Source organism: Vanacampus margaritifer, chromosome 10 (genome assembly GCF_051991255.1).
Source record: "Vanacampus margaritifer isolate UIUO_Vmar chromosome 10, RoL_Vmar_1.0, whole genome shotgun sequence".
Taxonomy (NCBI): domain Eukaryota; kingdom Metazoa; phylum Chordata; class Actinopteri; order Syngnathiformes; family Syngnathidae; genus Vanacampus; species Vanacampus margaritifer.
The window spans coordinates 24,135,036-24,160,222 of NC_135441.1; the positions used below are offsets into that span (position 1 = coordinate 24,135,036).

Consider the following 25,187-nt stretch of genomic DNA (forward strand, 5'->3'; position numbering starts at 1 on the left):
TTTTTATACTTTGTCATTCCCTCCCAAAAACGTATTTATACGTTTTTTTAATGCAAGAGCATACAGAAGGTTTTGATGCAGCTTCTGACCTTAAGAGGTCGCTTAAAGCAATCGTAATTATTACAAAAAATGTGGCAGCAGAGTATAAGAGATCAGCCAGGGCCATGTTGCATCAAGCTCCTTTTGCCAGTGTTTTCAACACGTTTGTGAATAGTGATGAAACTTAGCTATATTCTAATGCTAATTTCTTTTGGCGGGTTCCATGTTTTTATAGCAATAGAACACACTATTCTGTGGGCCTCGAAAAATCTGTCAAAATCCAGTAAAACAGCCGGGAGCGAAGGGGGTTGCTTCAGTGTAAATGGCTGGGAGTGAATGAGTTAATAATGCCATTACAGGGTTTGATATTATTAATGCAAAACTGCATGACAATAGAAATGTTGTCTCTTACACACGGGGTTTCCCATTGTTTTCTTAAATAACTATCAAAATATCCTTGTGGGAAATAAACGTGACTGCCGCCAGCCAGTGCGTTTCCAGCATGCCTCGTGTGTATGCATACATGTGGATTATCCCGCCGAGGGAACAATGTAAAAAGTACATGACCTGTGAGCTGGAACATTCCACGCGGTGACTGACCCCTTCCCAGCACTCATTTTCCAGGCAGACATCACACTAACCCAAAGGATTATGTTAAAGATCTTGTATTTGTGTGTTGTTGTTTTTTTCCCCCACACACAAGCTTGTGAGAATTGCCTGAATGAAAACATCCTAACAGAAGTGATGCTAACATACAGCAAATGATAATCTGAGAATGGAAATTTAGTTTTAAATTGGTTGAGAAATGTGGAAGGATTATGTAAAAAAACAACAACAAAAACAGTTCCGTCCTGAAAAATATGAAATATTTAAAAGAAAAATGGGAGTTAGTTGATGTAAAAACTTCTTCCATACTATGTCTAAGCCAGAAGAATTTGCTCAGTTATTGAGAAAATCTGGAAGAAAAAAAAGAAACAAAACAATGGCGCGTATGTTGATCTTTAGCCGTAATTTGTGGTGAACAAGACTTTTTCCAATTTGACTAACTTAAGTTTTGCGTTAACTCCTCTACTGAATACCTTTATACCAACTCCCATGATCTTAATATTTACCCGTTTGAACGTTCACAAAATTGTCCGGCACGTTTGCAGTACGAAAGAAAATTTGTGGTTCGTGGCTCTTTGACCGTTTTCAGAGTGACTTCCAACTGTTTTTTTTTTTTTTTTAATTATTATTATTTTGTGCACAATGCTACTCAAATAATGAATTTAATGATGCAGTAGAGCCCATGTCGGCCCCAAATTAGGTGGAAGTGGCCACATCTCCGTATATTATGCCGGAAAATCCTTGAGTAAATGATTTTGAAATCATCTTTTGAACCTGCAGGATCATGTGCGAGACGGTGCGCTATGAAAGACACGAAGCCAACGAAGTGCTCTACTAGTAAGTACCAATTTGACTACGATACTGTGATGTTGTTTGAATAATGGATACTGATAATGTGACACGTTTATGGAGCTGTATAAGTGTAAACTAGTTTTGTTTGAATTATTTCCCATTTTTTTCCATGTATTATTTTACTTTAATATTCTATTTACTGTAATCTAAATGAATGCTTTTGTTGTATTTTAATTCATGAATTTTAATTTTATGTATTTGCCTATTGTGGATGTCTTTATTACGTTATGTTTTTACTTATTTTACGTGTTTATGTCTGTTTGAATATTTGATGTAGCTAATTTCTTAAATGCATTTTAAAAATAAATGTATTTTTTTATATGATGTTAGATGTATTCATTAGTTATTCATAGTTATTTTATGTTTAGTTTAATATATAAATGATTTGTTGAATTTTCTGCTTATTTTATCTATATAATTTATTTTAACACATTTTTTAAATTATTTTTTATTTGATATTAGATGAATTCATTTGTTAAATGTTCTTTCTTAGTTATTTTATTTTAATGCATTTCTAAAAATTTCTTTATTTGGTGTGTTTAATTTGTTGAATTTTCCGCTTATTTTGTATATATTTGTAACTTTTTAAATGATTTATTTTCTATTTTTTATTTAATTGATTTCTAGTTGTCATGAATAATATTGAAATGTACAAATTTTCGTTTACTTTTATTGAAATTAATTTTTGTATTATATTTTTTTATTTTCTTCATATTTTATTTCACTTATGTGTTTTTACCTCACTTTAAACCTCCGTTCCCATTTCAACGTTATCACAGTTTTTTTTTTTACTTTATTGATAAAGCCAAAGAAAATGCCAAGCGTGTTGCGTTAATGCTTTTTGAGGCATATTTTTTTCTTCCCATCAAAGTGTGGTTGTCTAAATTATTCCACTTTGGAGGAGTCCTACTGTGTGAGATCTAATAAGGTGGCCTTTAAAAAAATTAAATCAAATTTAAATAAAGATCACATAACTTGGAACGACATACACATATGTGACCCAGTTAACTACCCCGTAGGACCCTCGTGGTATCTACAGTATACCTTTGAGTGACAGAGGATAATTGTTGGGAAAGTGCTCATTTTTACACACGCACACACACACTTACACAATCCCAAGCTTATGAAAAAGTGCCTATACTGCGAAAAAGCCTTAACCCTGCAGGATTTACCGTCCGCAGATTACAGTGCTCTCGCAGATAAGAGGCTGACCTGACACATTTTGACTTGAGGCTCGCTATCTTCTGATCAGCCTTTTAACCTCTTCAGTGTCGCCGTTTACAAGCTCACCAGCTGGCAGCCATTGCTTGTGCAAGTGGAGTTTGGTGCAGCAGCACACAAATGATAATAAAGCCCTTTTAAAGTGCTTGTTATGAATGAGTATGTTGATTCAAGGTGACAAGAAATCCTTGAAACGTCTTCGATGTTTTTGACCATTGTGGCCATTTTGCCACTTGCTGTCAACTGAGAATGACATCACAGTTGCTAAGCAATGACCAATCACAGCCCACCTGTTTTCTGAGTTTAGTCATGTGATGTTCGCGAGGCCTCAGCTGCCGCCATTTTGTTCCTCTTCAAGCCACGAACGGGTTTGGGAGGAAAAGTAGCTGCAGTGCATTCAAAGTGCTTCCCAAACAAACATTACTCGATAGACTTTTCCTTTTTGTGGATGCTGTCGAACACTAAAAAGTTAGTTTGACGACAGCGTCCCCTCGTTGAGACTCCGCTGTGTGCCTTTCATGGTGAAAGCGCCGCAAACAAACTTTTTTTCTCCCTTGTTATATTTTTAGCTTTTGGTTCGCGTCGGACGCCGGAGCGCTCCTGTCAAACGTCTCACCATCTTGTCATTCCAAGCCAAATACAAACAGACGTCAACATTTCTTGATGCTTTGTTTACTTTGTAGGGTTTTTTTTTTTTTAACAGCAGCCTGACAACAGAAAAAGAAATGAAATTATTTATTACATTTTAGCCTAGCCCATCGGTCTGTATATTTGATTGGAACTCATTTGGACGAATTCCTTAGTTGTAAAGTACGAGCCTTGGAACACTTTCAAAATTGATGCGTTTAACAAAATGTGTCAAAATGTGTGATTAACTTGTCCACCCACCCAATTTCGTGTCAATCGGTAAAACAAGTGTCTAAGGTCAATTTATTCTGTATTCTGCTCATTAATGTTGATGAGTGCTTCGCCCACATTAGACAGCCAAAGCAAAAAAAGCTTGTCAGTTTACTGTCATCCGCATGTCTAGGATATCTGCTTTCGATGAGAACTGAATTTGGGCGTACAAGCCCAAAATGGCCGCTTCAATCCAAAGTGGATGACTTCCAGGTGACGGTCACTCGGATTTTTAAAGCAATCACAAATAATACGTTTTAATAACCATATTTTTGGAGTATTTTTTTTTACTGTTACATAAGCACAGCATTAACTCATTTGCGCTCAAAAACTTATATGTTCTATATCCCAAAGACGTATTTATATGTTTTAAAATTATTTGATTTTTTTATGCTAGAGCACACTGAAGGCTTTGATGCAGCCTCTGAACTGAAGAGAATGCTTGACGTAATGGTAAATATTACAAAATAGGCCAGCAGGTGGCATCAGAGTATAAGAGATCAGCTGGGGCCCTGTTGCAACAAGCTCTTTCCACCAACGGTTTTAAACAGATTTGTGAATAATGATGCAACTTAGCTATAATTCTAATATTTTTTTCCCTGATGAAAGAAGACACTCTAATCTTTATTTTGGTAGGTTGCTTGTTTTTATTGCAATCGAACACAATATTCTGTGGACCTTGCAAAATCAGTCAAAATCCAGTAGAACAGCTGGGAGCGAAGGGGGTTGCTTCAGTGAAAATGTCTGGGAGTGAATGAGTTAACAACTGTATAATGGAGCTAGATATAAGCAAAGTAAAATACAACTAATTTAGTCATGAAGTAGTAGCATGTGCTTACTAAATGATGGGTAGTTGGAAGAAAAAATAGTGATGCTGCTTTTTTCAAAAAAAAAAAGACAAGCTACTAACATTGCACTTTCCTAAAATGAAGACAAGCTGTTGATGTTGTGCTTTCCAAAAAGAAGAAAAGCTATAGTCATACTATTTCCCAAAAAAGAAGGCAGACTACTGATGGCACATATTCCTAATTCCTATTCATAAAAAAAACAGGATAAAACTTGATGTACAAAAGAAAAAACTTTTTTTTTTTTTCCAGTGATGACATATTTGTGAGTGGAGGAGTTGCACTGCTGTCGCCAAGCATACAATGAATCAATCGTGTCAGTTGAAAGAAAGCTGAGCATCCCCGGCCGACATTCCGCATTGGCCGCTTCTTCACGTACAATGTGGCCCAATTCAGTCAAGCTGTCGCCGTGTTCGCTTGCGACGATTGCTTTCAACGCAACATGTTTGAGAAGTGAATGTCAGTTAGCAAACTTCACAACTCTGTCCCGGCATCGCGGAACACCCTTCCACACAGCCGCCGGGATGCTTCCATCTATCCCATTTTTTCCCCAAATATTTTTCCATTAAAAAAAATTTTTTGTCTGACATTTTCTTATGTTGGCCATTTTGTGTATTTTCCGATATTTTGCATATTGTCGTATTTTTTTTTTTATTGAAATACTGTATGCTTCAGTGTTTTTTTCAAATATTTTTTTATATTAGAAATTTCCATAAATTTGTATTTTTTGCTGCCTGTCTATTATTATTTTTTGTCTTATGTTTTTTTTTTAATATTTCTGTATTTGTCATAATTTTTCTTTATTTTGTAATGTTTATGTGGTATTTTTCAGTATATCATATTGTCTTTTTATTGTTTTTATTTTTATTTGGGTGATTTTTTTTCAGTTCTAATATTTGTGCATTTTCTGTCTTTGTATTTTCCCCTAATGTTCCAAATTTTACAATATTTTTCTATTATCATATACATCAAAGACTTTCCCTCCTTATGTGATCTACAAGTCTCTCTACTTGGTCTTGTTCTGTGAAGTTTCCCATTGTTCCATTATTTGTAAAAGGCGCAAAAAAAAAAAAAATCCCTGGCAAATTCCTTATCACACTTTGCACACACTCTTCAAAGATGCAGTCCAAGTTGCTTATTGGGCGTTTCCCTCATAATAATGTAGTTGTTCACCGCAGGAGCTGCTTTTGAATTGGAAAAGTCTGCAGATTAACTTGTCAAAATGTTCCCGGCGGGAGAGTGCGTGTGCATTTGTTTGGCAATTATCTGCAAAAGGCTGCGCCAGCCAACAGCGGCGTCGGCGTCATCACACCGGGTCACCGCGAGTTTACTCCCGTCTGTGCTTCCTCGTCTCCTCGGGCGCTGTAATGGATGTGGGCGGATGGCGACGGGCTCGGCGGTTCATTCACAGTTCTCCCCGTCTGCACTGCGTGACACGGTTTTTACCCACTTCTTGAGAATTTTTTTTTTTTTATTACCACCTCAAATTTTTACTATAGTTCCTTGCTAGCTTAGTGTCTTAGTGGATATGTTGTAAATGAACGGAGACCAAGACTAAATCGTCATCAGTCCGCGAATAGTCGACAATGAATCGAAACAATGAAATTACTTGGGGGGTAATTTGTCAGACATAAATCAAGATGCAACAAAAATATTTTTTCCATTGAATTTTAATTGTGGTTTTATTTTTCTCACATGTTCTTAGTTTCCCCCCACAACATTTTTTTATTTTTATTTATTTTTTTTTACAAATCATTGTACTATGGTTTTATGGTTATATTTCTCAGGTTTTTGAAATTTTGAAATTGAATTATTTTGTGTTTTGTGATGCCCCCCCCACACACACACAATTATTTTTATTAGAAAATTTTCTTTTTCTTTACGTTTTTGTGTTTCTTTCTAATATTATTCAATATTTTAAAAGGTGCTTTTCCATCCCCCCCTCAATTCGTCTTTCTTTCCCTGTACATTGGCGTTTTCAAATATTTTGCATTTTCTAATATTTTAGTCTTATTTAGTATTTTTTATTTTATTTTCTTTTCTTATTTTGTATTCAAGTATTTTATTCATATTTTGATGTCTTTATCTTTCAAATTTTTCTTTTCTATCTTGATAGTTTTTGTTTTGTCCTATAATTAGTATTTCCCCGTTTTCCCTGTAATTTTCTGGGGGGTTCAAATGACATTTTCATTTGAATTCATCCTATGTACTACATCGCGGTCAATGAATGAGTATGTATTTGATGTATTTGATCCTTTGTGGAGGAATTTGCACTAATCCTTGTGTGTGTGTTTTTTAATCTCTTCTCGCAGCCCTGATGATATTGGAAGCTGCTGGTACATCCTTTTGTCAGGTTCCGTGTTCATCAAGGAGTCCATGTTCTTGCCAAGAAGCAGGTAGGTCGTCCACCATTTTGTTTTGTGGGCGCTTAGTGCTTCTTTTACGCTGGCTGTCTTTTCTAATTAACCCTCTTGCATTGTCGGGGAAAAGCGCCGCTTTTGTTGGGCCAACTGACCGACGTGGGCGATCTTTTTTGTGCATTGCATAACACACAAAAGAGCACTCGAGCGGACGGGTCACAGTTCCGGTAGAGGGCGGGAGTCGCTCGCCGGTCATTCTCTAGATTCACATGAACGTGTGTGTGGGGGGGGGGGGGGGCGTTGAAAGCAGGAACAAGTTTTGAATGCTAACAAGTTTAAACTTCACCGTTTAGGTGAAAGTGCAAGTAAACAGGATGACAATTTGCAGGTATTGTTTTGACTATTAATACATTTTTAGCTGCTTATTCTTACAGTGGTACCCGAAGTCAGCAAAGTTTTCTGTCAATTCTACTAAGTCAAAAGAAAGTTTTAATAACTGGGGCATGGATGGGCAACATGCAGCCCCGCTCTCAGTCCAAGTGGCCCTTTGATTACATCGGCCCCCTTGAACTAGGGTAAGAAGCATAAGCGGAGTCTTTTGAAGATTTAGCCAAAATTGGCAAGTGGAATCCCCCACTTCTGATAACTCCGGAAAAAAAGTCTGTATGCCAGAGCCGAAATAGTTTTTGGACTGAAATCGAAAAAGGAGCCAAGCGAAGGCGTCTTGGTGGAGATTTTAACGACATGTTGGCTTTCAGATGGGTTTCTTCTTCATCCGCCCTCTCTCAGCGCAGCCGGCCGACAATGAATGACTCATTAAGCGAAAAAGCTTGTTTATCCCAGAGGCCAGTCCGACTTCAAACGTAACCCAGATAAGCCAAGCCTGACAAGTGGGTGACAACACATTCACAACGCGATTACTTACGCGCTACACTAACAGAGGGGCGATTGTCACATTTTGAAATAACCTAACTCGCCACTTAAGTTATGGTCAAGGCCGATTATCCACATTACGTTTAAGCCATCAGTGGTTTGTCTTGTCAAGAAAGTGAAAGGTCATTGGTTGGCCCTCTTCACGCTAGTGCAACATCAATACTTTATCTTCTTTTTAGGAAAGTTCAACATCAATATGTGTAAGTACTGGAACATCAGTAATCTTCTATTTAGGCATTCCTCCTTTTTTAAAGGCACAGTAATAAGTAAACAGTAATTTTTGTTTTTCAAGTGCACCATCAGTAGTTTATCATCTTTTTAGCAGAGTGTAAAACTTATGTCTTCTTTTTTGGAAAGTACATCATCAGCTGTTCGTCTTCTTTTCTTTTCAGGAACGTGAGAGGTCAGTCCTGTTTATGGGAAAGTGAAATATCAATAGTTTGACTTGTTTTTAAGAGTGCAACATAGTTTTTCTTTTTAGTGCAACGTTGATCGTTTGACTTCTGTTTAGAAAGCTCAACATCAGTCATTTCTTCTTTTTGGGAATCTGCGGCATCAGTCTTTTTATAAGTGCAGCATTAATAGTTTGTCTTCATTTTAGGTCAGTGAAAACAGTTTGTGTTCTTTAAAGAAAGTGTAAAATCATTTGTCTTCTTTTTGGGAAAGTACATCATCAGTACTTCTTTGTCTTCTTTGTTAAGAAGGTGCAACATCAATAGTTTGTCTTCTGGAAAGTACAGTATTAATAGTTTGTCTTCTTTTTAGGAAAGTACAACATATTTTTTTTACCTGTCGATCACCTCTTAAAAGTTAGTTGAATAACAAACTAAACAAACCTAAAAAATGAACTGCAAGATTACTACACAATGGCTTGTTTCATGTACATTTAGTAACAATTTTAGCCACAGATTTTTACTTTCATGAAAGCATGTCACATTTTCAAAACACACAAGTTCAGAAGTTGACAATCAGAGGTAAAACATTGTCTAATTTGTGTTACAAGTCTAACCAAAGTAGCAGTGATGAAAAGCATTCCCCTCATTCTCAATCTGCTTTCACTTCCTACATTTATTGTCTTTTATCGCCGCTATCAGCTGACTGGCGCTGGTCTGGTTTTAATTCATAGAAAATACATCACTTCCTGTCTAGGCGAGTAAAAACGAATCAGCAGCCTTACGGGAACTCAGCCAAGGAATGTTGCGCCATGACCTGCTCGGGTAAAGGTTAGCGGAGTTCACACCCGTCCTTGTCAGTCGTGATGCGGCAACCCAGGAACACTCTTCATTTAGGTTTTTATTCTGTCATTTTACTCATTTCAGCAAATTCACTTTTTTAAGCGTAGGCGGACAAATTTGTGTGTGCCACCTGCGCCAAGATGCGCATATTTTTTTTTTAGCAACACAGTGACACTTAAGGGAGTAAATATTTTGACATGATTAAACACATGATGGGTGCGCCAACAGACACTCTTGACTTTTTGTTTTGTTTTGACAGGATCCGCCAACTGTACTAGGCGGCTACAAAGTGGAGCATGAGTGCATTGGTCATGTTGACATGAATAAATATTATGTGTTCACTTGAAACTGAGTTTTTTTTTTTTTTTTTTTTACTTGTTCTGTTTTTAGGACGTTTTTAGGAAAGAGGGGGGTGCGCCAACATGTGAAATGGAACGTGCTTTTGATCATGCTGGCATTATTTTAACTTTTTGTTTTACTTATAGGGTTTTTTTGTGGTAGGAGGGTGCGCCAACTGTACAAGGATGTTATGTGGAACTTTTTTTTGCCACAACATGGACACATGAGAGTTTTGTTCTCACTGGCATGATTAAACATTATTTTTACTTTTTTTTTTTTTTTTTTCCTAGGGCGTTTTTGTGGTATTGGGGGCGCGTTATAAAACTATAGTGAAACAAGGGAGGACATTTGTCACATGCTTTGGTTACATGTTTTTTGTTGTGCTGACGTTGGGACCGTTAACGCGAGGTCAGTGTGGAGGGGTGGGGGGGGGGGGGTGGGGGGTGGGGGGCGTGGCTTCAAAAGCTTGGGAAAGGCTGTTACTTCACAAGGCATCTTCATTCCGGTTGATTTGTTTTTACAGCATCGTATTCATGAGTAACTTCTGCCGAATAGCGGGAGAATTCCTATTCCATTCCCTCCCTTTACCCCCCCTACACAAATTACACACTCCACCCTCTTGACTCCCTCGTAGCGGGAAGTGAGTCGTACGGTGGAATGCCGGCTGCGTAGCGCATTACAAGGATTGGGGGGGGGAGTGTTGCCGTAAAGGGGGCCGAGCCATTGGACGGGGGGGCTGATCCACTAGCCACACACTCTCATTCTCACAGTAGTGGTGACCGGGTGCGCACAGTGGGATAGACGTCGCAAGCTCCAGACTTGGAACATGCCCGAGGGACTTAACTGAGGGACTAACCTTGCGGGATATTTCCGGAGGAGGAGGAAGGAGGATCGTCTAATCTTCTCAGGTGGCGGCGTCACTCCGGCAGCAGAGTGGTGGCGGGTGGGTAAGCGGCAATTAACTCCCCGTGCCGTGAAAAAAGTGACTTGTTTTGGGTGTGATGTTAAAACGTGAGCCGGGAGCGGGTGAAGCGTTCAAGGGCGTGGAATGCGCAACGGGAGCTATTTTGGATCTGGAATGGAGCACACGTTTGAAGTAAAACGTCAAAAGATGGGATTCTTTGCTGCGGGGGATTCAAGGCGCAGCGACGGTTGAATGATTCTGCCTAGAAAAGTTTCCAAACTCTTTTTCTGTCGCCTTCTTTGATGGATTTTACAATACTGAAATAATTGGGGGTGTTAAAAAAATACTACAATATTCACAGCTCATACCAGTTCTGGATTTAAGTTCACAAATAATGTGTAGAATAAATTTTACATATTAAATAATACATAATAGCGTAAATGTATGCCTATTTTTTTAGGAACGCCAACCGCCAATTATTTGTCTTTTTCAGAACATTCAGCACTAGTAGATTGTCTTCAGTTTGGGATAATACAACATCAAGAGTTGTGTTTTGAAAAGTTTTGTTTTGAAAAGTGCATCATCACCACCATTGTCTTCATTTTATAAGTACTTTGTCTTTCGGGTGAACGGTTTGTCTTATTTTTTTACAATACTATATAAGTCGGGTTCTCAAATGTATGCTATAGATAGAAAGATATCACATCTTAAATATTTTCTCTTTTTTAAGTAAAGTTTAGCACAAGTACTTATTTTTGAACAACACTAAAATGAACAAGGATGTCTAACAACAGTTTGACAAAAATTATGGTTAGATTTGGATTTACAGTAAGGGAGCAAAAAGCAAAAGAATCTGAAGTAATTTTGGTCACTGGCCTGCTTCGAGGAGCTAAAAGTAGTCACGCATCCATTGTAAATTCTCGCCAGCGGAGTGTCAGCGTCTATTCCCGAAGTATGAACCGTGGGCTATCTGTATCCACGTGGCTGGAGGAATTGTGTTTACAAAGCTGAAAGTCGGTTGGTTGGGTGGTCAGCTGCTACCCTGGGGGAGGTTGGAGGGGGTTGCAGCGGTATCCAACCCCAGTTTTCATTCTCCTTCTCTTGGTCTTGCATAACCAACGAGATTAATCTTTGTCCTTCTTAAAGGCCCGGGTGGGTTAAAAAAGCTGGCGTGTACCCTCTCACCGCAGCGCTAAACAGCTTTGCGTAAAAGCCTAGACCCCCCCACCTCCCGCTCCTCCACGCTTCCCTCCCTTTTCGTCCGCCCTCTTCCAGCCGGGATTAGGCGGTGCACCGGTCGAGTCGCCGGCAGCAGAATGGATTTGAGGCTTTGGCGCTGGGCCGCCGGGCACACAGACTGAAAAGGCGTCTGATGTATGCGCTGTGACATTCCTGACACCCCGGGCGTGTTGTATAACAGGGGTTCATGGGAGTACAAGGCCGCCAAGAGGGTGCCGGTCACCCGATCGAGCCCTGAACTTCGTCTGCAAATATGACGTCTGATGACAGTGAAGAAACGGATGAGGGATCTGTTTTTACTGCATTCCCAATATTCCCAACCAGGATGCACATTTGTGTCCCGTGAGAGGTCATCAGATGTACCGTGGGAAATTGCCATAAGTGTTTGTCAAACACTTTGTCCATATTACAAATATCTCAGTTCATTTTATGCCAGTGACCTATAGTGGCAGGCAGAAAAATTAAATGAGCAAAACGGCGACTAAAATGTAGGTTATCTGATCGAGTTTTAGGAAATAAGGAACTCTTGTTTCTTCATTTGCCACATGTTCAAGCACCTGTGTGTTCAGTATTCATGACATTCAGGATTTCTGATATGAAATCACGTAAGAGTTTCCAGTCGTGATTTGAATGTCGACGCAGTGTGCGCAAAGACGACCAAGGTCATCGTTTAAAGTTTCTTGCACTGTAACTTATAAGACATTAATCTTCAATCTACCAAGGACAAAAAAAACAAAAAGTAAACTTAATTCCCAGTGTGGTGATTTATGTATTTTTTTGCTACATTGCCATACACGTCCATCTGTGCCGTCACGGGCTGTATTTCCATTGCGCAAGACACGTAACATTGTTTGGGCTTAACAGAGTTTTTATCTGAATGTCGGCTGGCCATTCGTGACAATAACGGTTTCATCTTTTTGCAGAGTTGTGCGCTATCCTCAAAGAGTTATGATCCGCGCTGGCATCTGGCACCTTCCTTATCGCTGTCATCCTCTTATCTACACTCGCACCGTCGCAAACAAACCGATACAAGGCAAATAATGCGTCTGGTATCGTAAACATGAATTGTTACGTCTCTTGTGCCCACTGCAGAAACTAGAGGTTGTGATTTCTGACAGTGAAATGCTGAACTGCTAAAAAAGCTAATGCTAATCATTTGTATGCTAACACAGAAATATAGCAAACTAAGTGCATAAAGCAGATTATTGAGATCTTGCCCTGTATTTAGATACTACGGTACTTCCAATGACACTTTATAGAATTACAATATATAGCAAGATAACAACCCGATTTTAAATAAATAAATACATCTGACCTTGTATTCAGGCACTATTACTATTTACAATAGCTAAAATGCTAACATGCAAATTGAAACATGAAATTATTTTCCACTAGATGGTAGAACGTTAACCCTATATCTGTTCCCATTCATTCCAGACTAGACTGGAGACTTTTCAACATAAAATATGTGCCTTTGCTCAATAAAGGTTGGGATACGTTGTAAGTGGAAGCAAGTTATGGAGTCGCGCGGGTTCAGCAGTAATTGAGTCGCTCATGTTTATCTAACGAGGCGATCGGCGAATTTTCAATACGCTGCTCGCATTCTCAATGAAAACGCATCTTAAAAGCGTCCAACAAGGATGTCCTTGTGTCCCGACAAAGGCGGCCTTCTTCGCCAAACCCGCCCCAGAATTTCCACGGCCCAGCACTGCTGCTCTTCTTTGGGATATTTTGGGTCTTTTAATACGTTCTTGCTCACTGCCTTACAGAGTCTTGAGTACAAATTTTGACGTCACACTGTTCCTAGTGGGGGGGAGGGGAGGGGGGCGTCCCCAACTTGAATGCTGCTCTTTGAATGTCTTGATACAGAAATTCCGTAACTAATCTGTAAAAAGTAAGAAAGGAAAGTCAGCCTCAAACAGACACTATTTCAGAGTTTTGATTTGATGCAAGTCCCAAATTACTTAAGTAAAAATGAAGCGCTACATTTCAAGCAAATCATTACTTGGGTGAAGCAAGTCATGTGTCAGGTCATACACCCTTGCTTAATCACAATTTAGATATTACTTTAAAATGTTTGAGTAAATGGATAAGAACTATTTTTTCCCATTGACTGCCCTCCTATATCCTATCAGTAAACGTCATATTTCTAAACGTTGTGACTTTTATCTGATTAAGATGAGTTATTGATCATTTCATGTTTTTTGTGTGTCAGTTTTGGCAAGAGATCGGCAGGCAGCCTGAGGCGTGGATGTGAGTGCATCGTCCTGGAACCCTCAGAGATGATTGTGGTGAGTCTTCCCCACCAAAATGTCTGTGGTCAAAGAAAATTTAACAGTATACGTGCTGGAATGTGTTTGCTGTTTGTGGTTACTGAAGTCATATATTAAGATACTCGTGACTGTTAGGTAGAAATATCTTTTTTTATTTGTTTGCTTGTTTTTAACATAGTTCCGAAGCTAGAATAAGATAAGATAAGATCCACTGATTGTCACAAAATTCGTTCTCCGCATTTGACCCATCCCCTGAGGGAGCGGTGAGCAGCAGCAGCAGCCGCGCTCGGGAATCATGTGGTGATCTAACCTCCCAATTCCAACCCTTAACTCTTTGACTGCCAAAAACGTTAAATAACGTTTAGTAAAATCCTATGGAGGAGTGCCAAAGACGTTAAAAGACGTTTTTTTCAAAACAGGTAAAACTAACCATTTTCTATTGTTGATTACTCAAAAACGGAATAAGGTAGAAACAAACTTTTTTTTTCTGATGGAAGATGAGAGTCCAATCTTTTTTTGGCAGTATGTGCGTTTCCATAGTCCAAACACATAATTTTCTATGGACCTTGAAAGATCAGTCAAAATGCTTAAAATCGGCTGGCACCCACGGCATCCCTTTTCTGAAAACGTCTGGCAGTCAAAGAGTTATTGCTGAGTGTCAAGCAGAGCGGCAATGGGTCCCATTTTTATAGTCTTTGGTATGACCCGGCCGGGAATTGAACCCACGACCTCCCAGTCTCAGGGTGGACACTGTACCACTCGACCACTGAGCTGGTATGAATAGTCAAATTTGTCACAAAAATCAAACATCTGGAATAGATCAGTTTACCCCAAAAAATTGTCAGGTTGAAAAGTGTAATAGTTGATGTCGTGAATGTTTGCTAGGTTTGTTAGCATGAAATTTCCTTTGTTTTTTTGCATTTTTTTTGTAGGCGATATAAATTCATGAACGATTAAATTGACGGATATTTACAATTTTTTTTTTATAAAAATAGTAATATTGCAAATGCTTAATTGTCATTCTTAGTTCATTCAAGATGTTTGCAAAAAAATGTACATTTTATTGAAGACAGCTACCGTTTACAAACACGCACATCAGGTTATTGAAGACTGACTTGTCTGCTTACAAAAATGTACGCTAGTTTCATTTAACACTCAAAATTGTTTTTCTTTTACATAATTGGTCATTAGGCTTGTGTGAGATGCCAAATTGTCTTCATTTACAAACTATAAAAACTTCAACTCTATATCTTTTTGTTCTTGTTGTCATGTTGGTGTAACGATAGCCTGTCGAGCTTCTTCCCTCCAAACATTGGCGTGCAACGCTACCAAATAACAGCTGGCCGGCAGTGCGTCAGATTTCAGCGGATCCCGCTAATCTCCCTTTCACATGCCGTAATTGCTGTGCTGGATGTGTGTTGACTGAGCGATCACACGGCACACCCCCGCACCAAGCAAACCCCCCTTATAAAAATAACACTCGCTGCTGCAGACTCTGCCGTTTGCTGTAATAAGGTGCCATCAGCCCTGTAATTACTGTCGTTGGATGCTATGCCACTGCAATAGATACAGATGATCCCTAACTTTGGAACGTATGCACAAAAACAAGAGGGAAAAAAAATGCTCTCGATTTGCATGCACAGAGATTTGCAACCGGAGACGGTTGTCATGGTAGCGGAAGAGGGAGATTTCAGTGGCGTAATCCCGGTCGCTGTCGGAATGTGAAGCGGCGAGGAATCAAAAGGAAAAAGCAAAAAGAAGACAGAAGTCATGAGGAGATGATGACTCACTTATACTCTGAATTTCATGAAATAGAAACATTTAGCTTTAAAATTCTCCACTTTCAAAAGGTTCTAATTTGTTTTTCATGTTTGCTAAAACGTATTCTAGTCATTAAAGACGTCACAAAACATGTAAACTAGCACTCATCTGACCTGATGTCATCAAAAGGTGAAATGTCACAATTATTGAACAAAATCGAAAAGGCCGAAACGGAAGTGTTAGGCACCCCCAACCTCACCCCGACGTCACCCCTAACCGTCGTCTCCTCCGTCCTTCCCAGGTGGACTATATGGATGAGAATGAGGAATACTTCCAGAGACAAGCCTCGCACCGCCAGTCCCGCCGCCGCTTCCGGAAGATCAACCAGAAAGGGGAGCGGCAGACCATCATCGACACGGTGGATCCGTACCCCGCCGGCAAGCCGCCCATAGCCCGGGGGTACCACACGGTGAGTTTTGCGGAGGGGGGGGTGCACTGCTGGTTTTTATCTGCTTTTAACTTTCCTCGCTCTGCTGGCTCGCTGCTGCTGTTGTTTTTTTGTGTGCCTTTGTGGAGGTTTTTGTAAGTAGTTTAGCTCACCCTGGTAGTTTGTTGTTGTAGATGTTGGGTCTTCCTTGCCATAAGATCTGTGTTGTTTGCTTTAGTGTATTTTAACAACTTGTGTTGTTGTCAGCTTTCCCTGTAGGTTTTGTGCTGTAGTTTTTTTTGTGTACGGTTGTGCTACTCTGTGATAGTTTCTGCCTGTTCCTGAATGTGCAGTGCAAATGAGTTCTACATAGCTATTGCAATTTGCCAAGTGTTTTGAAGTCATCCTTATTCCTTATCACTGGGTTTACTAATACTGAACACCTGAAATGACTTAACACAGTACACGACGTGAAAGTAAACAATAAACCACCCCCTGCCTACTTATCTGTCTATATGCTGTATAATCCATCCAATAAAGTTGGATGTTGCCTTCAGCTATTGTCTGAAATCAGAGGGTTCCACTATCGAATCTACTGATGTTTGATGTTGCCCTCAAGGATGGGCTGAAATTTTTAGCATTTCACCTGCTAGCGAGCTTGATGGCTTGCATCTACAAAATCAAGTGAAATCGGGTGTAAATCGGTAAATATATTGTCTGATTTCACATACTTAGTATTAGCACAATTTAACGTTTAGTATCAACTTTTTCCCATTCATTTTCAATGGGACAGACATTGAAATTTTTCTAAGTCCCACTTTCCACGCACACTTCCATAAATACAACTTGCCATCGGTACCACCTGTCTGATACTGTGGTGCAGTTGGTAAATTGCATTGTCCAGTAACCAGGAGGTTGCAGGTTTGAATCCCACCTTGCACCTTGTACATTGCAAATGTATCCATAGCCGTTATGCTAAGTGATATACATGTATACCAACTGACTACCATATCAAGGAATGCATTATAATTTTACTGAAATGATTAAATGCATGATAGCTTTCAGCATCAGATGACACTTTAAAAAATGTATTTGCTATTAGCTCAGTGGTTAAGAGCTATTGTCTTCCAACACTGTGCACCTGGGTTCAAACCCCGCTTGGATCACATTATTTGTAATTTACTTCATAAGCACACATGCATTCAAATTTTAGCATTCAGCTAATAACATTCACCTTTTCAGCATTCTCACATGCAATTTCTGCAGAAATTGCACTTTTTCTTTGTGCACGCACTAATCTGCATTGTACTGTATGTACAGTGCTGCGTGAGGAAAACAATGTTTTGAAGAGTCTTTTTTTCCTTCCTGGGAATAGGAAGTGAAGCATTCTCACAGCGTTCAATCTGTGCACAGTGCCTTTCCTGTTCTGCACAATTTCACCGCATTCCGTACATTCCCGCCGTGCACCCGATCCCTCCTGGAATGCTGTGAAACACTCAGGAAAAAAAAAGGGGGAAAGAATGCGGCAAAGGGCTGGGAGGCCGCGCCCTGTTTCCTAAATTTAGAGCAGTTTTTTTTTGGTCATGAAAAAGGTCTGCACTCAACTTTCTCATGGCCACTTGTCTCCCGTCACACACTCGAGGGAGGAGAAAGATGGAAGGAGGGGGCGCCATGGCAACCGAACGGTGACAAGGAGAAACTGAGCGGGCGCTAATCTGACGTTGTCGGCTAATCTGCGGCGTTTTGGAATGCGAGCTCGGAAGTCTTAGCGGCGGCTGGAAATCCACGAACGCGCTCAACGCTAGTTTAAATTAGGCTTAAATTACATAACAAGAAAAAACACATTAGCTGTACATGGTAATAAATTGCCACTGTGATCTTTTCAGGTTGTTATTATTATAGTATTTTTATTTTCTGTATATCTTTAATTTTATTTTAATGTAGATTTTTTTTATTTCGTGTTTAAATTATGTGATCTGTTATTATTATTATTTATATTTGTCCTTGTGTATTTTTTAAGGCACATTCAGTTGAAGGCAGCTGATCAATCTTAGTAGAACTGCATTTTAATTCTATTGTGTTTATGTTAGTGTATTTATTGTGAAATTAGCATAAACGTTACTGCTACTATTCAGCTTGATGGCAGCATTGGTATCAAAGCTAACGCTGTTAGCATTTATTTTATTTTCCTTTTTTTTTTAATTTACCTTACATTATTTAGATTTATTTTTTATTAAATAAAAAATGTAAACCCCTTTTTTATGTTAGCATTAGCGTTGTTCATAGAAACCATTTATACACGGGGGGGGGGGGGGGGAAACGTGTATAAATTCTTTTCCATTCTCTTGTTGACTTTTTGAGTCTATACTTTGTCTTTTCTTTTTTTTCTTTCTTGGGGATTGAGTCATAAAATTCCACATTTTTCTATCCTTTCACGCTCGGTTTTCTGTTCACGCTGCTTCCAAAGCTTTTAAAACTTTCATCTCCTCTCTCTCTTCTTTTCATGGCTCCCAGGAATGCAATAAGGTACCATACATGTCACTATTAATCATGTCTTGTGTGTGTGTGCGTTTCCTAGCTAGAGTTTTCTTAGCACCTTCAATAAATACCTTGCATTCCATCCAACTAGCACGCCAGCACTGCTTCTTTAGCGATTATAAAATGTACGCCTGTTGGTCTTAATCGCTTTTTGATGCGCACTGATGGCTCGACTATGAGAATGGATGGCAATGATCTGCCGGGATAGCTCGTGGAATCCTGTTATTGGAGTGGTAATGGCGGCCATTTAGACACGTCTCAATTTTTTTTTGTGTCTTCAGGCCGTTAGTGTTCAGGGATGTGATTTTTCCGCTAATTCGCGGAATTCCGCTTTTTTTTACCCCCCCCCAAAAAAAAAAATTCGATTTTTTTTTTTTTTTTTTTTTTTTTTAAGTAGTTCATTGTGTATGCACATGACTCCGAAAGATAACATCTTCTGCTATAACAAAGACATTTGTGGTATGCTCTAATATGAGTTACTTTTCATTTGGTCATGATACAATTATTTGTTCATGAAATTTGAACCCCTCAACATTATTTATGTGTTAACTTAGTAATCACATTAGTTAGATATGATGATATTCTCAGTGATAGTTTTTAAAAGCAAAGGCAGTCCAATGTTTTTGAATGTGACAGATTTTGAGTTGACTAAAACTGCCATTTTATATGGGATAGTTCAATATACATTGAAAATTTATGCTGTTGTTTTGTCTATTTCTGGACCTAGCTGGGTGCCAGCGGCCCCCAGACCCCCGGCTAAATTTTCAGATAATTTCACTTTGGTCAAATCACATCCCTGTAGTGTTGCTAACCGTACGCGGGTGTGGACCCCGTGTCTGAAACTAAGTCTGCTGTTTTGGTTTGAAACAAACTTTTTTAGGCAAACTCAAACTCAGTCCTGATCAGAAGCATTCTCTTTTTTTTTTCATCAGAAGCATTCTCGACAGATGTGCAACGCTAAATTGGCAAAATCCTCAATCTTGAGCTCTATAAACATCGCTTTCACGTTTCCAGAGGTGTCGAGTGCCAACACCTGCCGCGAGACGGCCGACAACAAATCCGCCGTGGCTCTATTTTTAGCCTGTCCTTTGTGACCAACCTGGGCACAGCTCGCATACAAAAGCCACCGCGAGGTCTGAATGTACGACGGAAGAAGTGCTCGGCGGTGAAAATCAGAGTGATTGATTGATTCATGCTTCTCGTCGTGTGATGTTAGGCTAAAAATGTTAGGTGTCCTGCTGTACTGTATCATACATCCTGTGTATTTTAGCGTAGATCCCTCTCAAATATGCAGATGCTGCTCCACACCGTGCCTCCGTTTGTGCTTATTTATAGCACACGATCAAACGGATAGAAATGGATTGAAATAGAAGAGATATTTTTGGACGAGTGCCAAAAATGCAAATGAAGTGGGGGTGTGGTTTTTGGCATCCTTTCTTCTTCTTCTTTTTTTTTTTATACCGCCGCGCCAGCCTGACATTTGATGTGCGTTTCATGTCGCGGCTGACATTCAGCTGCTTTTTATTTATTTATTATTAACTACAATGTATTTTCAAAAGGCTTGACAGATGACATTTATTGAGTCGCCTTGGTGTGGGGGGGGGGAAGAGTAACAATCACACCGTTGTTATGGCACGATTGTTAGGTATGTTACACAGAATTGCTAGAAAGAATAAGCACATTAAAAAAAAAAAAAAACTAGAGAAAAAAACTATAATTTTTACAGCAGCAGGGAATGTGGAAAATGTAAATGAATGATGTAAACGAATGATCGCAACTAACCAGTTAGTTGCTATCATTCGTTTACATCTATATATTCGGGCTTGACCGATTAATAGGCCGATTATGGCCCTTTAAACATAGGACCAAAATAATTGGCCAATTGGTTAATGTTTGCTAATTGTTTCAGCAACATTGTACTGTATGGCAATAAAACTAAATGCATTTAATAAATAGTCTATAGTAGAGATAGACCGATGTGTTTTTTCCAAGGCTGATACCGAGAATTGGCGAAGGAGGCCGAGCTGATATTCATTTTCGGTAAAAGGGAAACAAATAGTGGCGTGAAAATGATAATAATAATATTAATAATTCCATTTATTATTACTTTGAATTTATTGAGCAACTTTTCAGATTTGCAAAATGTTAATTTTTTTTTTTAAATTCTTTAATTATAAAATACACATACACATTTAATTATAAAATTCTTATAAAAAACAATCAGGGAGTTCACAGGGTCATGAGTGCATCTTTAAAAACTTAAATGAAAAACTAAATAGCTCTGTATTAATTTCTCTCGGAAATAAAGTTTTCAAAAAATGTTAAATATCTGAAAATTAAAATATATATTTTTTACTTTGTTATATAATTTCAAACAATCACAAAAGGTGCAGAGCCTTCCCTGGACAGCAGCCGTCTTATAAAGTTAACTCAAAAATGTTGCTCCCTGAGTTTAACACTGTTTTAAATAGATCTTTTATCAGCCGATATTAAATTTATCAGCCGTCAAATTTTTAAAAAGGCCGACACTGATATTCGACAAAATGCCGAATATCTCTCGTCTATAGAAAAATAATCAAGAATGAAACACTAGCACTAATCTATTAGCAGTGTAGTTACAGCTATTCATGCAGCAAGGATAGTCAGCGGTGTTGTAAAAATAAATATGCATAGAGTAATAAGTATTCTATTCTTCTACACTATATTCATATTCAATTTGCACGTTTTCTATTAGCATGTTTCCATGGTGAACAATTGTGCTTCATTAAGCCCACCGCATACGTTTAACCCCAATAGTTAAAAGTCATGCTCGCCTCAGTTAAGGCTGGAACAGTTTGGCCTCGTAGCAAAGCTAAACGACATCCGCTTCGTGACCTAAGCGCACCTCGTTCCGCAAGCCCGATCGGAAGCTTCTAGTTACACGTTAACCTCAAACGCGGCGGCTCGGAACTAGCTGCCGGTGTGGCTGATTTATGTTGCCAGGCGGCGGCGGGTGCGCGAGGCGGGACGCACGTTTGCCCCCGCCGTCAACCTGCGAAGGGGGGAAAAAAAAAAATGTTGGCTGTCTACGTGCTGAATTATTTCCAGGCGACTGCGGCGTGATGAATGATGTGGTCCCCGGGGGACGGGACGCAGCCTGGTTATTACGTCGTCCTTCTTGTGCTAACAGCGCTATTTAGATGTGTACTTAGAAGGGTTACATAAGTACAAATCTTCTCTTTTGGGGGGGCCTTGACATGCCCGGAAAAGTCATCAATTTTTGTTGACTCTGAAGAATATTGACATATTTTAGGAAAGTAGGATTTTCTGGAAAGTTGGGGGGAAAAAAACAGCCCCTAACTCTAGATTCACAGATTGCCACAAAATTTGGTGGGCATTGATGTCTATCATAACAGGAAACATGGAAAAAGTCTCAAGGACCAGTGCCGGAAATTGACCTTGAAGTCGGCCATTTCCCTTCGTTTGCCTCATTAAAATCAAGAGCCCTTTTTACGCAGACGGCGCTTTGGCACATGGCCTTATTCCGTTTAAACCAATACGCCACCTCTGGAGGTAATAACGCTCACTTGCACTGCTTACGGCTGTAGAACACTGCTTGAAGACACAAGACACTTGGTTTATGGTGATATTAAATATGATATAATGAAAAGAATGCATGGAAAGCCAATTGCTCGTGAGCCATACACAGCCAATAGTGGTCAAAACTCCCAATACCCCCCAATTTTTCAGTTGGCAATGTGTCTACTAGTATTTGTGCTCCAAATTTGGTAGCAATCGGACTCAATCTCCAAATGTTGGAAATTACCTCTTCAAACCAAAAAGTTTTGTTTTCAGGCATGGATTCTTGAGAGTTTTTTGTGGGTCTACTCATGATAGACATGCCAAATGCCAAATTTAAATATAGCTAAATCAAACTGGTTTCGGGGGATACATTTTCTCAATTGTGGAGTTAATGTACAGTATTAGAATTTCCGTTTTTTTTAATCGCATGTCCTCAAACTTTGCTGCCATTGCTGCCACATTCAAAGACAAAAAGTCAAATCCTTTGCAATTCAGTTTTGACCACCTCTCTGGTATGTGTGGCTGACATTTCAAATATGGCCGCCATACTGGGATCAGAACTGACAGTTTTTTTTTTTTTGTGGCTTTTTTTTTCATGACTGTCTGTCCTTCACACTTAACCGGTGGTTAGTCAGTGGAAAAATGATTAATTGGCTTATTTAGCACTGAAAAAACGGAGGGGAGGATCACCAGGAGGTTTGATATTCCCTAGACATGAACCCCTCCCCTTCCCCCACCCCTCTTGTTGTTGTAGTGGTGGTGATGTAATGATATGCTTGGCTAGGGGAACCCCCCCCCCCCCAATCCACATATGAACACCTGAGCTCTTTTTTGTTATGGTTGTGAAGCATTACATCATGGAAGGGGGGGGTTGATGGGGGGTGCTGAGGAGGGGGTGAGGGGTCCCCACCCCCTCCAATTATCAGCTCGTGATTCTTTGTCTGCCAAGACGACGAGCTCCAGTCTATTTTTTCTTTTATGATGAATTGAACAAGAACAGCATATTTTTTGTGTGTTTTTGTAGAAATTTTCATTGAATACAGGTGCTTTCAAATTATTAGAAACATTTACAGGGCAATTCTTAAATGATGCTTGTGCCTGTTTGTAGAGCATCTGCTTTCCTTTTAATATAATTTGCTGGTGTCACAAAACTGGATTTTACTTGTTTTATGTAGCTAGCATATGTCGTCCCTCCTGAATCTAATCTTTTGGAACACATTTTAAAACAAACAAAAAAATAAAACTTATGTAGAGGTGCAACAATTAATCGATTAACAACTAATGGATTATCAAACTAATTATTTTGGTAACCGATTAATCCTTAGGTACCTTGTTTAATTTGAAATTGTCAAAATCAAAGAATCTATTTTGACGCTAAATGTGCAAAAATGATGTGACATTGTGTAATCGTGGCTGTGTTTCTGTCATATTGTATTTTTGTCATATGGGACAGTGTACTTTAACAATATAAGCTTTTTTTTTATTTGAGATTTTTATTTTTCAAGTCAAGTTTGATCAATCGCCTATAAACATTGGTGTTTAGCACTATTTATTCTGTCTATCCTTACGGTTATGATGTAGTGTGTACTAAATCTTATTTAGCCTTTCCGCCATTTTGTTTACTTCTGCCAGTGGCTGTTTGTTTAAGGACAAACTCATTTCCATGAAATGAATGAATGGGACGTCGGCCAAGGAAAAATCCATTCAATTTTGGTGCACATCCAGAAAGTTTTTGACTTTTAACATTGAGAAGACGTGCCATGTTTTTTCGCTAAAAAAAGTCATTTGGTGCCGATCCAAATTGGAATTGCTTGGCCTTGGGGGAGGTCTGTGCTGTACTGAGTGGCAGTCTAGAAGACTTCGTTAGCATTCACAGTGTTATAAAAAGACCTCGTTCCACATCTTGTCTAGTGTATGTGGTTCAAATTTGCTAGCAATTAGAAATTTGGTCGGGCCTCTTTTTTTCTGACTTGATCTCAACAAGACGAAATCTTAATGGAAGGTTTGTCTTTGGAGTACTCCTGGAAATGACGAAATGATTCTAATATGGCCGCTTCAAACCAAAATGGAAGACTCACTGTCATTTTGTTCATGGGTTTTTTTAGACTTTTGTGGGTTTACGTATTCATAATACATGCCATGATTTTTTTCAAAAAATGTCGGGTTGCTGTATTAGTTATAAATTCTATGGCTGTTCATTTAACATCGGTGCCCAAATGCAGCAATGAAAATATTTCTGAATTTAGCATCACTCACTAGTTGTGTGTTCCTGGTTCAAATTTGGTCGCAATTGGACAAAATCTCTAGGACAAGTTCGTCTTTAAAAGGCCCATGAAAATGTCTAAACTCACCTTAAAATTGCCATTTTTTGGTCATGGCCTCCTGACACTTTTTTGGGGGCTAAATTTCATGTTCCTCAGTAAAACTGGCTTTGGGTGCTGGATTTTCAAAAAATTCTGGATGTTGCTAGTTAAATTAGTTTAGTGTAAGGTCATTCAGCTTTGTTGCAACAAGCAATTATGAAAATGTTATATTTTTCTAATTTACTGACTCCCCTCTGTCTAGTACACATTATTCATATTAGGTACCTACAAAATCTCTATAATAGTACAAGTTTGTCTTTGAACTGGAAAAGTCCAAACTGAGCCTCAAACAGCCGCCGAAGGGGCCAATTCTTGCCCCCCACGTAAGGACGCGGCGATGCTAGCCGACAGAAGAAACGAGGTGACACTTTTCCTCTCAGCCTACCCTCCCGCCTCCCTCCCACTTGGCTGTTTCTGTCGCCACGGTAACCGTCGTCTCCCAGAGGGTGTGCAAAGCGGCGACGGGAGGGGCCGGTTGCCAGGGCGACCCCAGCTGAGAGGCAAAGTGACATCATTGCTCCTCGTGAAAATTATTATTTTATACTGAGATTCTTTTGAGCTCCCGTCTTTTTTCTTTCTGTTACCATGACAACCGTCTCCAGCCAGGAGATGTAATGGAGCCTCTCTCCTTCCTTCTTTCTCCTTCTTCCGTATCGGCTCCTCTTTCCATCCCTTCTGTCTGGGGGCGTCCGTAAGGAAGGAGGCGCTTACAATACTAACCCCACCACCCCTCCTCTTCCTCTTCACCACAGCCGCCATCCCCTCCTCCACCCGTGACACACATGCACCCACCC

The 25,187-nt window shown here is 39.4% G+C and overlaps 1 protein-coding gene across 8 annotated transcripts in view; it reads left to right on the forward strand.

Moving 5' to 3' along the window:
• The window catches only part of rapgef2b (Rap guanine nucleotide exchange factor 2b), a 91,154-nt gene that overhangs the window by 29,169 nt on the left and 36,798 nt on the right, over window positions 1-25,187 (forward strand). For 6 of the 8 annotated variants that reach the window (XR_013295535.1, XR_013295533.1, XR_013295534.1 and 3 more), the window contains exons 3-6: window positions 1,426-1,482; window positions 6,773-6,856; window positions 13,686-13,761; window positions 15,806-15,973. Coding sequence is in view for 1 of the 8 variants with exons in the window: in XM_077577754.1 (XP_077433880.1) it covers window positions 1,426-1,482; window positions 6,773-6,856; window positions 13,686-13,761; window positions 15,806-15,973 (385 nt within the window). In the remaining 7 variants the exon portion in view is untranslated. Of the gene's footprint in view, window positions 1-1,425; window positions 1,483-6,772; window positions 6,857-10,068; window positions 10,275-13,685; window positions 13,762-15,805; window positions 15,974-25,187 lie in introns of those variants that run through there. The other 2 variants (XR_013295539.1, XR_013295538.1) reach the window with 2 other exon arrangements.